The sequence below is a fragment of the Scomber scombrus genome, chromosome 9 (genome assembly GCF_963691925.1).
Source record: "Scomber scombrus chromosome 9, fScoSco1.1, whole genome shotgun sequence".
In the NCBI taxonomy this organism is placed as follows: Eukaryota; Metazoa; Chordata; class Actinopteri; order Scombriformes; family Scombridae; genus Scomber; species Scomber scombrus.
Window position 1 is genome coordinate 19250069 of NC_084978.1, and position 17098 is coordinate 19267166.

General features: G+C 42.4%; 1 protein-coding gene across 2 annotated transcripts; it reads left to right on the top strand.

Moving 5' to 3' along the window:
* Positions 1-210: 210 nt before the first annotated feature.
* Positions 211-15877, top strand: ctbp1 (C-terminal binding protein 1). 2 transcript variants are annotated; one of them, XM_062425514.1, is made up of 11 exons: positions 211-271; positions 1426-1474; positions 1809-1951; positions 5291-5445; positions 5729-5873; positions 5990-6196; positions 6429-6643; positions 7315-7445; positions 7533-7660; positions 11708-11825; positions 11955-15877. In XM_062425514.1, the coding sequence occupies exons 3-11, from the start codon at positions 1891-1893 to the stop codon at positions 12133-12135; spliced, it is 1341 nt and encodes a 446-aa protein (XP_062281498.1). In that variant the 5' UTR covers positions 211-271; positions 1426-1474; positions 1809-1890; the 3' UTR covers positions 12136-15877. The 2 variants fall into 2 exon arrangements, with proteins under 2 accessions (XP_062281498.1, XP_062281499.1); XM_062425515.1 differs by having other exon boundaries at positions 11708-11833; positions 11955-12082.
* Positions 15878-17098: the final 1221 nt, after the last annotated feature.

Genomic DNA, 17098 nt, shown 5'->3' on the forward strand with positions numbered 1-17098 from the left:
AGTTGAAGTACTCCAGAAAACTTTTTGATAATGAAATAAAGTGGGTCTGTTCCACTAAAAAAGTCTGCCATGTCTCTGTCAGGCAGGTAGCCGCTCCGCCGTGGACGGTGAGGGCGCTCCTTCCAGTCCACCGATACTTTTTTCACAGACTGACTGACCCCCCTACCAACAAGCCACTTCCTCTTTTGTCTAATTTCATGGCGATCGGGAGAGAGGGAACGCCACCGACGCACGCACACTGTCTCAGCACTCTCGAAAGAGTTTATTCGGGGTAAATAATTGACAATTTTTGCAAGATTGCGGTCACTGGATTAACACAGTAGCCCTGCTTGAATTAAATCATGTGGGTGATGCACATTTCCCTGCAGAATTAATCGTTTTTTAAGCTTGTGGGTCAGATATTTCACATTGTAGCGCCACTCGCTGATAACAAACCGGACGAAATGGGCTCCCCCTCCGCTCGCATCTCTCCCGCACGCTACTTAACGGCGTTGGATAGCTAGCTTTAGCAATGCTGCCAACGTCTCATGTAGTTATGTTCACGGTTAATACGGACACCTTTCACAACTTAGTCGCAGCCAATTAATACTAAAATCTATGCGTACCAGATGGTTTGTGTGGTTTTGTTTTTTTTCAATTAAATGTTAGCTTTTAAGAACCCTCAAATGTTTGTGTTTTGGGTTAGCTAGCCAACATCGGCTAGCTAGCTGCCTTGCTATGCACTTACTTAGCGTTAGCTCGGGTCGCTAGTCAGAAGTTAGCGTTAACTAAACTAGCTGAGAGGCGGTAGAGTGTGTATTATGATTAGTTTTGTCGTCTAATGTGAGCCCAATAAATTGAGTTTTTGCACGGTACAGTCAAATATCTTCCGCCATTCATTGTATGTGCCCAGAATATTCTGGATAGCTGAGAGACAGGCTAGTTAGCTCCACAAGCTAATGTTAGTTAACGGTAACTTGGCTGCGAGCAAGAGTGTGGGGGGGACACCCTCTAATCCTAGAAATTAATCCAAATAAGTTAAACTGCAGTTCAATATGCCCCTGAAACATTAATTGTGAGATGTTAAACTGTGAAAACGCACTGTATGTGAGTGTGGTGTTGCTATTGGTAGCTAAAGTACCATTAAAGTTGAGCACAAAGTTGGAAACCGGTGATCAGCAACTCCAACAAGTTAAATTAAATAAAGTAGTGTGTTGTAAAACTGAAGTGAATGAGTATCCACTGGTATGAGCCTGTCCTGAACGAACTATGAGCTCAAATGACTTACACCAAAACACGTTTGTTATCAGGAGTTGCACATAAATAACACTGGATTTTAGTGACTTTTGGTGCCATGTTTTTGTCGTCTTAACGAGCCACGTAAATGAAATCAACATCATGACATTGTCCCAATCTAAAGTCAATAAACCATTTCTTTGTTTACAGTGTAAACTAAGTTGTCAACCTGACTGGCACAACGAACATTGTTCTCCAGGTGAGTGTCTGTGTACAGCCTGTGAATGATGGAAGACAATTTATATTAAAATGTACTTCAAATTGAATTAACAGTGAGATCCTTTTTCCAGAATTATAAGTGATTGCTTCTGAGTGTAGATTGTTAGTTATTTGTCCCAATAATCCTTTTTTTACATATGAAAATATATCCCAATTTTAGTTTGTTCATTTTTAGCTCACAAAAAAAATGTTACAGCATATGTCTTTTGTAGTACTGGTGAATTTTGTCTCATTGCTAGAGTTTTTAACTTCTGTCGGAAAATTCTGTGGGATTTTTTTTTCCTTTGCTGATTGTTATACCCATGTGTTTACAGGTGGAACTAAGTGGACTTTATTAAGGGGCTCCCTAGCACTCGGATCTGTTCTTCTCTGTCCCAGGTTCAGACTGCTTGGTCTATGGCTCTGATGGACAAACATAAACAAGTCAAGCGGCAGAGACTTGACCGCATTTGTGAGGGTAAGATTTCATACATTCTTTTACACAAAGTGAAAGGAAATACGTGGGAACTCGTGTGTATTCATGAGGTATATTTTGTTATTTAAATGCAGTGAATTAAGATACAACTTTACTGTGCTCTACTTAGGTCATCCTTCCCATATAGTCAGACAGCTACGCCTTTATTGTACTAATCTTTCATACCTGATTGTTAAAAGACATATTTTGCAATGTTTTTCCATGTTGAAACCGCATTTTTTGCTGCAGCTGTCTTATCTATGGAAACAAACCATAGTAAGATTCAGTAGCAGATTTAGACAATTTAAACTATAAAAATGATCAGTACATTCTTAGAAACCAGATGCAGACACTTCCTCATCATGTTTATTTAGGTCTGCTTTTTAATGGTTGTTTTCATATATTATGGGCACTCCAGGATATTGTGGTTTTGGAGATATTTCATTTGTTCTACTGTAATGAAATACTATAGGAACAATTACAATGTTTGTTTACATAACCTTCCAGGTAGAAAATCTCTGTGTCACATACATACATTTTAATGGTGCAGAGCAAAAATAAATGTCAGCAAACAAAGACGTGTGTGTAAAAAACAGTATGAGTAGTAAAATGTGGAGCTTGGTTGTGTTTCTTATTTCCTCTCAGTCCATTTGAGAGTGGTGGAGGTTGATGTTTTACGTTTTTTGTAAAATGTCTGTGCATGGGGGTGTTGCCCTGACAGAAAATTATTTTACTTTTGTTGCATAAAAGTAATACTAGTGATGGATGGTACAGTGCACATGTCTGCCTCTCCTGGGAAAGCCAGTATTTTGAGTTGTAGAGTGAGTAGATGATTGAGATCAGACATAATGGTGAGCTAAAATGGAGGGAACAGTCTGGGAGAGTCCCTGGAGACGGGTGAGAGGGAGAGGACAAGGTGAAGGGTCGTGGCCGCAGCTAAAGGGAAACGGGCCAGCTGTCTCTTTAAAAAACGACAACAGCCCCAAACCGCCCTCGGCCTAGGCTTCAGCTTCGGCTATGCTAATGAGGTTAGTGCTGGTTGGCCGGCCCTCAATGGAGCCGCGTGTGATTGGAGGCTGGGCGTGGGGGAGGGGCTGGGCGTGGATGACAGCTGGGATCCAGCCAGCCAAGAGCAGGCTGACAGAGAGAGAGAGAGGGAGAAAAAAAAGAGCGATAGAGGGAGAGCAAGGCGAGAGAGGGAGAGAGAGAGAGGAAGACGGTCTGACAGACTTCATAATGCAAGGTTAGGCCCCGTGCTCATGTGTTTTCTATTTTGGAATGTGTTTTTGTAATTTGTGATCTGCATGGGAGAGATCTAAGGTTTGGGTGTGGTGCAGCTCTGTGCGTGCAGTTTCCCTTTTATGTTCAGTACGAATTGGTGTTCGCAGCCGTTGAGAAGGAACTGAATGACTGTGTGTGTGTGTCTAGCTGCGTCTGGGTGGAGTACCGCTGCTTGCTGCATTATCATCGTTGCCTGCCCCTCCCCCCTCACCTCTTACTCCTCCAACTGCGGCCAGAGGGAGAGTGAAGAGGAGGAGGGAGTGAGGGGAAAGAAAGGGAGAGGGAGGGAGAATGAATGAATCACTGAATGAATTGTATTGTGTGCGGCCATGCTTGTGCTTCGTAGGCCTCGGGTATGCCAGTGTCCTTTACTCAAATTACTCTGTGTGTAGGCTTACTTGTATATTTCCAGAGCAACTTTTTCAGAGGCGGTCTTTGTGACGAGCCCCTTTGGGTTTTTCTACATCGTAAGGGTCTCTTTGTGCTTCCAGTGTGCAGAAGCAGGCCTGTTAGCTTTCTTGAGCCATCTGCAATGAACGTTAGTCGCACTGCTAAATGGAGAGCTGTAGATTGTATGTTTCTATAAGGGCACCAGGCTGTACTTTTTTTTCTCTTTTCTTTTCTTTTTTCTTATTTTTCTGCCAAAGTGCATTTTATGCCTGTGTTGGGAAATCTCAGACGTCAGAGGAAGTGTTCACAAATATTTGTTTTCCACCCTCGGCTACCAGCTCCCTTCCCTCCTCTGCAGTCTCACCATTACCTCTTGCCCTCTGTCCAAGTAAATGTTCCAGCTAGATACACTCCCCCACCCAGTGAGACACACACACACACCTGTCACACAGCAGGGACAAGACAGTGTGTACTGGTGCATGTGTGGGCTTCGTCCCAGCCAAGAACTGCTTTGGTGAAAAAGAAAGAAAGAAAGAAGAGGCATGAAGCATTTGCTGATATTTCCGTCCCTCATATTTAACACTTCTGTATTGGCAGAGATGTCACTGATTTGATTTTGAAATGCAACATTTCTTTTGTTGGCATAATAGAAATTGGCGACGATGCAGATGTTTTGACAGCAGAGAGTGTGTGTGTGTGTGTGTGTGTGTGTGTGTGTGTGTGTGTGTGTGTGTGTGTGTGTGTGTGTGTGTGTGTGTGTGTGTGTGTGTGTGTGTGTGTGTGTGTGTGTGTGTGTGTGTGTGTGTGTGTGTGTGAAATGGGGAGAACCAGAAAAATAGGAAGGAAGGTCTCTTCCAGACAGGAGAATTTAGGTCATGACTCAGACCCCCTCATGAACCCCCACCACCTCCTCTCTGAGACCCCGCAGTTTTCTCTACCCCTCCCCCAGCCGCCACACTCCCGCCCCAGCCCCCTCCTCTGTGTGTGTTTGTGTGCTCTCCTCATACAGTAGGCAGGTCAAGTTCCCAGACTTAATACTTGATCAAGTGCTATGCCTTACTGACCAGAATCTAACCTTCCCCTTATGAGGAGTCTGAGCAGAACAGAGATGGATCGATGAAGGCAGGAAGATGTGTATCAGTTTCACGCCTTCCCAAACAGAGCTGCAGTTCAATACCAAATAGGCCAGGAAGCTGGACCTCCTCCATGCTCCATCACAGATTTAGTTACACATTATTTTTGTAACCATAGAACATACAACATCTGAAGGAAGACACACACATATCATCCTGGTTGTTCCCTTTGGGAGCTGCTGGAGGTGGATGCGTTGGAAAAAGAGAGTCATAAAAGTCTGAGTTATTATTGTCTAAGAAGTGTGGCTGTTAGTCCTGTTAACTGTAGCCATGTGTGCAGGGTCCAGACATGAGAAATGCGGACTGTTGAGTCACTAACTCCCAGCTTAAATTTACCAGCTCTGAAATACGAGTGTCATCAACAGGCTTTGTCATTATAGTAAGAAAGAGATGGAAAAAATGTTTAACAGAGAGCTTTTGGGTGTTGGCACTATTGTGTGCCTTATATTTTTGTATGTTGTGTCCTGGATTTTTAATAATTTCTAATTGAATATTTAGCCTGTATTTATTGTTAATTTTTTCTTCTTGCTCGGCTCAGGTATCCGACCCCCCATCCTGAACGGGCCGATGCACCCGCGCCCACTGGTGGCCCTGCTGGACGGGCGCGACTGCACTGTGGAAATGCCCATCCTCAAAGAAGTGGCCACAGTGGCCTTCTGCGATGCTCAGTCCACACAAGAGATTCACGAGAAGGTAGAGGGTCACTATGATGAAATATGACAGGATTTAACATCTGCATCCAAAAATACGTTTTTTTACGCTTTTTTATTCTTGTGTTCTCCATTTTTGTGAACAATGAATCTCGGATGTGGAATTCTATCTCCACCACACAGCCTGGCAATATTTACTTATGTTTAGCCAAACTGTGTGGATCTCATGTCCTAAATCCTTGTTTCACTGGTGTAATATATAAATAAGAAGTGTAGTTTAATGTAGAGAACATTGAGAGGATTCAAAATGTGTTTGTCTTCTGTAGGTGCTAAATGAAGCAGTGGCCGCCCTGCTGTACCACACCATCACTCTGTCCAGAGACGACTTGGAAAAGTTTAAAGGCCTTCGAGTAATTGTCAGGATCGGCTCTGGCTTTGACAATGTTGATGTGAAAGCAGCAGCTGAGCTCGGTGAGGAGATACAACTAAATCATAGTACAAGCGTTTATAGTTCAGCAATAAGCTAACACGTACAATAACACACACAATGCTTAATTTCCCCTCCTCTATACCCTGTGTCCATGCAGGCATTGCAGTCTGTAACGTGCCAGCTTCTTCGGTGGAGGAGACGGCCGACACTTCGCTATGTCTGATCCTCAACCTGTACAGGCGAGTCACCTGGATGCACCAGGCCCTCAGGGAGGGAACCCGAGCCTCTAGTGTGGAGCAGATCAGGGAGGTAGCAGGCGGTGCTGCTCGTATCCGGGGCGAGACGCTGGGCATCATTGGTCTGGGTGAGTGAAGAGAACATGGAAGTTAGGTGGCTAAATTTGGTAAGAGGGCGTCATTCAGATTCAACAGTGCCTTTAGTCTGAGCAGACAGTTGATGGTCAGAGAGTGTGCTGTAGGACCTATTGGGTGTTTATGCTTCAGTAAGAAATTTCCAATCTAGGCTTATATCTGTTTTTGATCCAGTGGTAGAACCGCTGTTGCTGTTACTAACTTCCATTTCTCTTGGCCTTTCAGGGCGTGTTGGCCAAGCAGTGGCTCTGCGGGCTAAGGCCTTTGGTTTTGGCGTAATCTTCTATGACCCCTATTTGCCCGACGGCGTGGAACGCTCACTGGGCCTGCAGCGCATGGCCACCCTGCAGGACCTGCTCATCCACTCTGACTGTGTATCCCTGCACTGCAGCCTCAATGAGCACAACCACCACCTCATTAATGACTTCACCATCAAACAGGTGAGTACGATGCATTTAGAATATGAAAAAACTAACACATTTTTGTCTCATGTTCACCCTCTCATCAGAAGGCACTTTTCCCACCTCCTCATATTTTGATGTTTAGTTCTGTGCAATTAAGTCAGCTTGTGTAAATAAATAGCCTGCTTGTATGGTACAATTCATGCACTAAAATGTAAATGGTCAGGGGATTAAATAAGATTGCACACTTGTCATGTATCAAAGAGTTGGTGTTCTGTTTGATGAAATTTTGTGAAATTTGAATCGAGTCTTGGAACCATTTTTGGAAAATCCATACCTGTTGAATCTTGTATTTGTGTATTTGTGTTGTGACACATTTTTTCTCTTGCTGTGTGAGAATAAAAAGGCATTTGTTTACTTGGAGGCTTAGTTACAGAAACAGCATTATTTCTGCCTTATCACTTAATAGATGAAGGAGTTGGTCAACAATGTTTAAGCACAATTGTACCAGTTAAGACAACCTGGCTTTTAAGCTGTACATAATGATAGTTGAACCAAACATTGCTCCCAACCTGTAGTATCGATTGGAAGAATAAAAACCAAATCTTTTCTTCAGTCTGTACTGTTTTCTTTGCTGCAGATTGAAAGTTTCAGCCCTCTTCGGCTCAGCCTGCTCCACTTTGTTTAATATTGCTAACTCTGTGATACAGATGCGTCAGGGAGCTTTCCTGGTGAACACGTCAAGAGGTGGTCTGGTCGACGAGAAAGCATTGGCTCAGGCCCTAAAGGAGGGACGGATACGAGGGGCTGCCCTGGACGTCCACGAGACAGAACCCTTCAGGTAACCATGTACACACATGTACACCCAGAAATATGCACGATAGAAGACCTCATTACTCCTCTCTTTAACACTGCCCCCCCTCAACAGTTTTTCAACAGGCCCTCTGAAGGATGCACCCAACCTGATCTGCACCCCACACACATCCTGGTACAGTGAGCAGGCATCTGTGGAGGCTCGCGAGGAGGCAGCCAGGGAAGTACGTCGCGCCATCACTGGTACGTAGGAATGTTTCTCAAAGGTTTGTTTGTTTGTTTGTTGTTGTTGTTGTTTTTTGTGTTAAATATCACTTTAATCCTGATCCGAGCCCTTTTATGTTGTGTAACTGATGATACAGAGTCCATCTGATACTTTATGTTCAGCTAAATGAAACCCCTGCCCATCACAGAAGATAGAGAATTGACCCTGAAATAAATGTTTGTGTCATAGGCACTCAGTATACTTTACATAGAAACAATGATTATATACATAGCAGTAGAAGATTTGCAGTGTTGATGAAATTTTTATATGGCGCTTTGAAATAATAAAATACTTGATCGAAACAATAGAGGTCTTGATTCAAAACTATTATTTTTATTACTTTAAATTAAATTAGTGGGCGCGCAGGTGGTCGAGTGGTTAGAGCGCATGCCATATACGCATCCGACCCTGGTTCGAATCTCGATCGGAGGTCCTTTGCTGCATGTCACACCCTCCTCTCTCTCCCATGTTTCCTGTCGGTCTACTGATAAATAAAGGCGTCTATGCCAACAAAATCTTTAAAAAAAAATTAAAGCTGAAATTGATGTGATTAGATGATCGTTTTAGTAGAGAAGACGTATCACTCTGTATGGAGTTGTTGGGACTACAGAAACTGCGTGACTGTGCGTACGGCAGTGTTACAGAGCAGAGTTTGTTCCCTCACAAATGATCATCAGCCAAGTACACACAGCAGCTTGCAGAGAGCGCAAAAAACCAACAGCAGCCAAGTTTCATTTGGCCTGTTATCAAGTTACTCACAGAATTAACATTAATTAGCAGTTGCTGCTATGACCTGCAACGTCTTTCATTATAATCTGCAAAAGTGTCAATGATGGCTAAAAATACTGGATTGCGCATGCGTCTGCATTGTGTGTGTGGTTGCCTGCCAGACACGCTGTCAGTGAACACTGTTTTAAATTGTCTAATTTAAGACCCGCTGCTGGTGCAACTGCTGCGGGAGCCGCCCCTGCTTCACAACAACAGACCCTGTTGTTGAAGTGTAACATTAACAATGAAGCTATTGACACATTTTCAAATCTGGTGAATACCTTTCTTCCATCCACCACTGGCTTAGTTGATGATTTTGTTCATTTTCAATGATAAATTAAGATGCTCATTAGATACAGTTGCTCCTGTACAAGTCAAAAAAAGGCAATTAATGAGCATATCATCATGGAAAACTGCTGCAATTTGTCAGCTGAAAAGAAAACAGTAAGAAGTAATCAACATGTTCACTTTGACATTTTTAAAGATCAAGATATAATCTGCAGTAATGCAGTCAAGAATGAGAGAAAAGCCCATTTGTCATTATTTCAGAAAAACAAAATAACCCCTAAGTACTTTTTCCACAATTGACAGTCTTTTAAATCCACCACCTGCTCTCAGTCTTCATTATAAATGAACTCTTAACTGTGAAGAATTTGCCTCCTTTAAAAAAAAAAAAAAAAATGGCATTTATTTAACGTTGTCATAGTGACTTGTTCACAGTTTAACACAAGCTGTGATAAAAAAAAACAGTAAATTTTTTTAAAAAAAAGGTCAGCCTCTTGTTACGTTTATTTGAGCCCATTCCGATTTGTTATAATACTCTCCTGATCTTTAGGATCAATTGGGACATCTCTGCTGGAAAAACGGGCACACTTTTCACTGAACGGGATCAAGCATTTTGTTTCATTGAAGTGAATGAAATAAAATAGGTGATGATCCAGAAAGGAACTCCGCAAATCCACTTAACACCAACACTTAAGATTCTTTGTCATTTTTCACCCCTAAAACCTACCTGATGATCGGAGTTTGAATCTCTGTCCCTTTCTTCTTCTTTTTTTGCGCCACAAGCAATTACAGAGTTAAGTAGGGGAGAACAGTGTTGGTTGTCACACGGGACGGCTGTTAAAAAGTTTTGGTACTGAACATTTCAGAATTTAGGTGAGATGTTACTTCAGAGGTCATTTCTGGAGTAAACTGCTTGACATTGACGTGAGAGGACGTTTAGTGTTTTTCATGTGAAAATGTATATATCCAACTCTTCAGTGTTTCTCTTCTGGACTTTTACACAATGAGTTTATAATAAAACAATTATTACCATTAAAAAGTATGAAGAGAGAGCGATAGTTATATAGGTTTTGTTCTTAGCTACGCCAAAACATGTGGTTGGTAGCTTTGCTGGTAGCAAAAAATCCCAGTTGGGGATGCTTGTCACATTCTCTTCGGGGTTGGTTGTCACATGTTGGTATATACATATATGGTGTCATATATCTAGTTCTTTCTTTCTTTTAAGATAACAAAATGAGCAGGAACTTTGTCAGGAAGACAAACAAGGGTCAGACTCCTCCAGATGTGATGCTCAGAGCAGAGGTGAAAATTAACAATATTGTCATATAAGGACAAAAAAGGCACTTAAAGGAATGATTTTTCCTGTTTATGTTCTCTTGGTGCAGGAGATGTATTAGGTTGTGGTATTTCAATTAAACTAAACATTTTAAATATTTTTTTAAGACTATACATTTTTTATTTTTCAACCAACCCCATAGTGTGTGACAACCATCCCCATCGTGGGGTTGGTTGTCAAAAGTGTACAAGACATATTTGACGGCCCATATCTTTTGAACAGAATCAGCTGAAGGAGAATAAGACCCCTCTATTGCTACCTGACACTTTAGGCTTTCATTACGAATTAAAAGGGAATTTATTCAGTTTATGGTTTATGAGGAATTCAAAGGAAAGTAAAAAGTGTGACTACCAACCCCGTTCTCCCCTACATATACATAAGGGTATAACTGAAAAATAACGACTTAAGTGATAAACTCCTCAAGCACGGTCAAGTAGAAATGAGTCACCTTTCAACTCTGAGTATTACTGTAAAAACTGGTGTATGATGCACCTTTTATATGCGATTTGTTTTTCATTGAAAAGTGGTGTGCGTCTTATACACCGGTTTGTCCTATACAGGAGTAAGATACATAGTGAGGTTGGATCTTGATATGATTATAGGTCTGTGAACGGCCGTCCACACAAAGAACAATAACTGTAAATATAACAATGTGAGCATCCACACTTATGAACTATAACGTCCTATAAGCAGCGGTGTCAAGCACGCAATGCACGCTCCAGCTGTGTCGACATCTAATGAAAATAGGTATCGATGACCCAATAATGCTGTATGTTGTACGGAAAAATAAAATAATAAAACCAGGCGGGTTCACCGGCAGCTGACTCAGTATGTTGATCAGAAGTATTTTGGGACACTAGTTCAAGACAGCAGCAGATGTTGAGGCGTAATATGCAAAAGCGCACAGATGAGCAGCTTTTATTGAGCTGTGGCAGCGACACACAGTATGAGCACAGATCTGAAGAATTGTTTTTTTTCCACTGGATGGAACAGAGGATGATACTTTGTTTGACTCTGGGACTGACAGAGTCCGGGGACAGTATGCTTGGTGAGCCTTATAGTGACTCAGGTGCAATATTTGTACACAGCGACATCTCTGATGAAGAGTTTTTGGGACGCAAGTAAGCGTACAGCTACACTTTGTATTAAATATGTAAAGTTACTGTATTATTTTAAACGGTTTAATTGAAACTCATAGCCTAACCTGAACCTGGTTTGAGTTAATATACCGGTCCAGTTCAGTTAAGCAAATCATTACCGGACCAATAACCATTAAACCCACACACTGTTTTAGGTGTAATATGTGTGTTTTATTGCGTTTCAAATAAAAGTAAATTAAAAAGGTTTTGGAGTATAAACGTATGTGTTTATAAATGAATATTTACTGGTGCATTCAAATAAACCAGTATTTAATAGAAACGTGTTTTTCCCAGCATGAGACCCCCCCCAAAATACACTGCGTGTTGTACACTGGTTTTTACAGTAATTCAGAGCAGTGATGCTGCAGTAAGATTGGCTGTGTATTTATGTGAACATAACTCCAGTAAGAGTAAGATAATTGTCTGTGTGTTAACGCTGCTTTGTTTTTCATCAGAAAAACTCTGATGTAGTAATGGTGTGTTGTTTTCTTTTCTAGGGCGTATCCCTGACAGTCTGAAGAACTGTGTGAATAAGGAGTATCTGATGGCAGCCTCTCAGTGGCCCAGTATGGAGGCCGCCACTGTTCACCCAGAACTTAACGGAGCTACCTACAGGTAGAGGAGTGGACATGGAACATGATCAAACATGGATCTGAGCACCTTTGGAATATTTTGTGTTTTTTTACCAAAACAGGTTTCATATAAATTTGTTGCTTTTTGCTTTTTTCCCAATCTGTGTTACAGATTTCCTCCTGGTCTGATTGCAGCAGCAGGGGGTCTCCCAGGAGCTGGCGCGGGGGTTGAAAGCCTGGTTTCAGGAACCCTGGCGCACGGCATCGCCCCAGTCTCTCACCCCCCACGTGCCCCCTCCCCGGGGCAGCCTAACAAGGCTGAAGCCGACAGAGACATCCCCTCTGACCAATAGCCCCCTCCACCGCCGCCAGCACATTCCGTCACCTCTGGAAACCGCCACCCTCCCCCCACAAACCCCACCTCTCAGCATCAGACACAGCCCGACCCTCCAGTACGTCATTGGCAGCACCAGTTTGACCTGACGTGGATCTACACAGTCTTGTTTCTCAGATCACGTAACCAGCCCAGGATAGACCCATCCCATCCCATCCCCACCCCCAGAACACGTACCCCTCCATCCTCGTCCTCATCTCATCTCACCCGCCTAACTGCCACCCCGTCCCTACCCTCCCCCTCTTCACTCCCCCACAACGTCAGCAATAACTGTTCTCAAGGATTCAAAGATTGGATTGGTTTAGTTCCTTAGTTGGCTGTTGTTTTAATGGAAATTTGATCTGTTGTGGTTCTAGGTGTTAATGTTTTTTTGTTTGTAAAAAAAGGAAAAAAAAGCATTTCTGGCATGAGGCTTTACAGTTTGCAGTCCTCTGACCAGAAGAGGCACAGAGGCAGAAAGGTTAAAGCCCCCCTTTGTACATTAATGGCTCATGTTACTGCTCTATTCTTCTTCTTCTTCTTTTCTTTTTTTCCTCTCCCTCCCTCCACCTTTCTTGTGATGGGGGTAAATGTGTACTAAAGTAAAGCAGACAGAATCACAAACAGTACATCCTGTCCTCTCCCCACCAGGCATCTAGCTGCCCTCCGCCCGATACTTGCCCTTAGCTCTCCCTGACAGTCGTCAGCTCGCTCAGCAGAGGGATCCACATTGCTGTGAGTGTGGAGCTCTCTCAGACTGTCAGAGTGTGTTTTATCTGATCAGCTCATACTGAAACTCTCAACCCCCACTGAACAATGTTCCATTTTACGGAGTGATACCCAAGATCCTTTGTCACCTCTTGTTGCTGTGACCGTCTAGTTGAAGGACAGTCGTCCCTGTTTCTACATGCTTTGCCCCTCGTGGATGGTTTTGTTATGATATAATAGTTTGTGTGTCACATCAGAAAGCTCCTACAGCAGCAGTGTGTGAGGTCTTTACACACGGTGCCCACATAGTAATACGTAGCGGGGGGGTTGGAGCATGTGAGGGGTCTCACCAGCAGAGGGCGCTGTCTGTCTGAACACTCAGACGCTCACACGCTTCCTGCAGCTCACGTCAATCAAACAGACGGGACAGTTACGGGTTAGCTTTAGTGACGTGATCACACACTGCCGACATTCAAAACACAGGACAGGTGACAAGGGATCAACAACGGCCTTATTGTTTTAAGATCTCACCGCACACCCCACCACCACCACAATCCAGCACCCACCCACTCACTCACCCTCCACTCTCCTCCCACTGTCATGGCCCACCCTGCACATCTGCTCCTGAACCAGTATGCATCCACCAATTCCTTTAACGTGAGAGGACAGTAGAGTTTAGATATCCTGTAGGAGTAAAGGGGGACAGTGTTCTTGCATGCTGGCTTTGTTAATGACAGTGGTGTGTGTGCGTGTGTGTGTGTTTGCGTGCGTGTGTGTTTGCGTGTGCGTGCGTGTGTGTGTGTTCTCTCACTCTGTTATGATAACAAGCTGTTGTCTTTCCAAAGGAATAGTCCCTAGGAGTAACTCTTTAACGCTGTTGCCCTGGTGTCAAGGGAACACCTTTCTAGTACCTCAGTAACAGATATTGAATGTACCGTGCATACCCTTTTATTTTTTGTACAGATTTTCTAGATACTTCTTTACTGTTCTTTACCAGAAGGGTTATGAAATTGTAGCAGTGACGATACAATAAAAAAAAAGAACATTGCCCCATGAAATAAATTGACAAAATATTTGTAGGTTCTCTAGGTTACTGAATACTCAGGCTTCAAAAACCAATGTTTCTCTTTGCCTTTTACCTTTTTTGTTCCTCATTGTGGAAAATTCAGCACAACGCTTTCCAGTTCTTAGACTCTAGACTGTAGTTGATGTGTTTTGACCTCCATCTTACCAGCTAATGAAAAATTAGGGAAAAAAGAAAGGCGTCGTCGTGGTCTGCTAGTTTTCTTTTACTAGAACAAGTAGTAGTAGATGCTGTTGTTTTTCTTATCGCCCCCCCTTCTTCATTGTCGAGCTGCTCTATCTATAGTGCATGTGAGGTAATTTTTTTAGGGGAATAATTATTGGCATAACAAATTAGAGTCATCTTGCTGTTTCCCCTCTGCTCCCCGGGCCTTTTCCCCCCTTTATCCCCAGAGTGTTTTAAACCCAAGTTGCCATTTTGTCGTGGTCAGTTTCCATTGATGTACAGTTTTCCCCTCAGAGTCTATGAGAGACATGGAGCATGTCTGTGTACTGAGATGCTATGCTCCTCTGTCATGTGATGAGTATATATTTTTAAAAATAACCCCATAGTTCAGATTATGAGCATAATAGTAATCTTAAATTTTGCTGTTGATGATGACTATATATTTTTTTCAGTTCAGCAGTGCACTGTTATGAAAACCGTTCTGTTTTATTGTAGGATTTCATTTTTATGGATATGCTGTCTGTGTTCTACATGTTGTACTGAAACATTTCAGAGAAAACGAGCTCCCTCTCCCAGTGTTTTTTTTTTTTTTTGTCTTATCTGTCCTTCCCAGCTGATCTCCTCTGGGCCTTACTTATATTCTCCCTGTAAAAGTAGCTGTTATAGAAAGTCGCCATGGAACCACTCACTGCCTTAATACAGTTGACCACAGCAGGTGAAGCCAGGAGGCGCACCCAGTCGAAAAGAACGGGCCAGGAATCGAGGCCGCTCCACAAAAAGCTCCTCACACCCCAACCAAGCCTAAATCCACAGCACCTTGCATTTCCTTTTCAGCGATGAACCACATTTAGCCTTCCGTTTTTGACTCGAACACATACAGTGTGAATTTTTCTGCGTATTAAAAAGATGATTTTTTCTTTCTGTTTTTGTAGTTTTTAAAAAGTTCCAAGTCAATCCCGGCAGTGTGTTTGTGCGTAGGCTAACAGATAAGCACAGCGTGTATGCTCACAAAACCACAGCTGATATTTCACTCTTGGGTGTGAGAATGCTCCTCCGCCCCAACACCCACCGCCACCACCTCTCTGGGTCTTTTAAAGCGTCATTCACATTGCTGCCAGAGCCCCAGTGGGGATGGAGGGAGGGGGGGAGGAGGAAGAGGGGGTGGGGGGCACAGCGGACACTGGTGTGGTCTGTCGAAAAAAAAATTAAAGAAAAAGAAAGAAAGAAAACAAAACTATTATGGTGAGAATCGGTCACTTTTTCTCTCTCAGGGTTCAAATGCACACATATCCTCCAGCAGTCGCCCTCTGTCTCGTGTCCGTCATCCCAAGTTTTCCTCCCTCAGAATGTAGAACAGCCCCCTGTGTTTTTTTTTGTTTTTTTGTTGTTGTTTTTTTAGACGTCGCTCTCCTGTCTTTTCCCCTTTGTGCACAGGTCTGAACTTTTTTTTTCTCCTGTTTTGCTTTCTTTTGGCACTGACATCTAACCATCTAACGAGGAATGAATGAATGAATGTTTGAAAGTGACTGTGTGTAATGTTAAAATTGGGAAATGTATTTTTACAACATGTGAACGTGTTTTTCTTTCCACTCACTCTCATTGTGAATTGATTTTTTTCTTTCACCAGACTGCAAAAACAAACAAACAAAAAAACAAAAATGAAAAAAAAAATCTCCTGTAACTAGGCTCTTAAGCTTTATTTTTGTTTTTGTTTACTTTTTTATTAGAAACAATCATGTTTGTGATGGTAACTTCCAATGGTAAACTCCACACCGTATTTTAATAAAATCTTAAAAATTAAATATTGCTCTCTTGTGTTACACTCTAAATTTCATCATAATCCTGTTGTGTACTTAACCTAAATCTCTGCCTTCAATCATTTCAGTTAAAAACGTTTCTGTGCTTGATTATAGTGGTCAGTCAGTCACTGACAATTAATGCCAGTCACCAGTTTGTAATCAGTGCCTCACTGATTACACGTTGGAGCTGTTTACAGAGCTTTTGTCATCAACAAAATAGTTTACTACCACAGTTCATCAGGTCTTTTATATGGCAAGAAGGGGCTGCGCAGTGCCAAGACGCCGGGCACAGCTTTACGAGTGGGCAGACAAGGTGGGGTGTATGGGAAATGGGGGTTTCTATGTAGACCCACAGGGTGGAGGAGGGCGGGGGATTATCAGCCCCAAAATTGCTACCACATGCACATAACCAGGAGTTTGCACTCTTAAACTAGTGAAGGGACTGAAAGTCGACGTCCACTAACTTGAGGCCCCTCCAGGATCCTGCTGGCCCTCAGAAGTTAGCAGCACTGAATAAACGTGTGTATGAGTTCATCATGGAAACGTTAATGGATCCTTTTATTGTCTCCATTATTTATTTAAAAGGATACGTCTAAAGATTTTCAGGCTCCGGGGTAACACTCAGCTTTTTGCTTTGTCAGTATGTTGAATGAATATAGTAAGCAATGCTTAATTAGGGCTAAGCACAGCGGAGGCTGTAGTTTTGCAGGTTTTTGATTTTAAAACCACGTAAAGTAAGACAAAGGGGGCATGAATGTGTGTATCATATTTGATTCTAGTCAATAGTTGTCAAATCCACCATCTTTAACCTCATGATGGCGCTAGATGGAAAGTCGGGCGATCACTTAAGTCATGAAAGATCACTACACATTTTTCGAAACATATTCAAAGACTTGATTAATATTTGTATCTGACATGATCTCTCTGCAAAAATAGTTCAATGACCTTGTTATTATTACTTCGACCCTGACAAAATCCAGAATCTATGAATATATTTTTTTAAGTTTCACTGCTGGATACAAAATTACTCCAACTTCATTAAAAACACATACTCAGCATATGCTCCAAACTATTTGTGATGTCACTAATCACGTCAGTACAGGCTTTAAACTCAGGCCAGTATATAGAACTTTTCCACCTTCAGCTAATGAATGTGCAAACAACCTTCTGGTGTAAAACTCTGCCAC

Coding starts and splice junctions, on each gene's coding strand:
- ctbp1 (XM_062425514.1), top strand. CDS start 1,891: ATGGCTCTGATGGACAAACATAAACAAGTCAAGCGGCAGAGACTTGAC. Junction 1,952..5,290: donor ACTTGACCGCATTTGTGAGG/GTAAGATTTCAT, acceptor TGCTCGGCTCAG/GTATCCGACCCCCCATCCTG. Junction 7,661..11,707: donor AGTACGTCGCGCCATCACTG/GTACGTAGGAAT, acceptor TTTCTTTTCTAG/GGCGTATCCCTGACAGTCTG.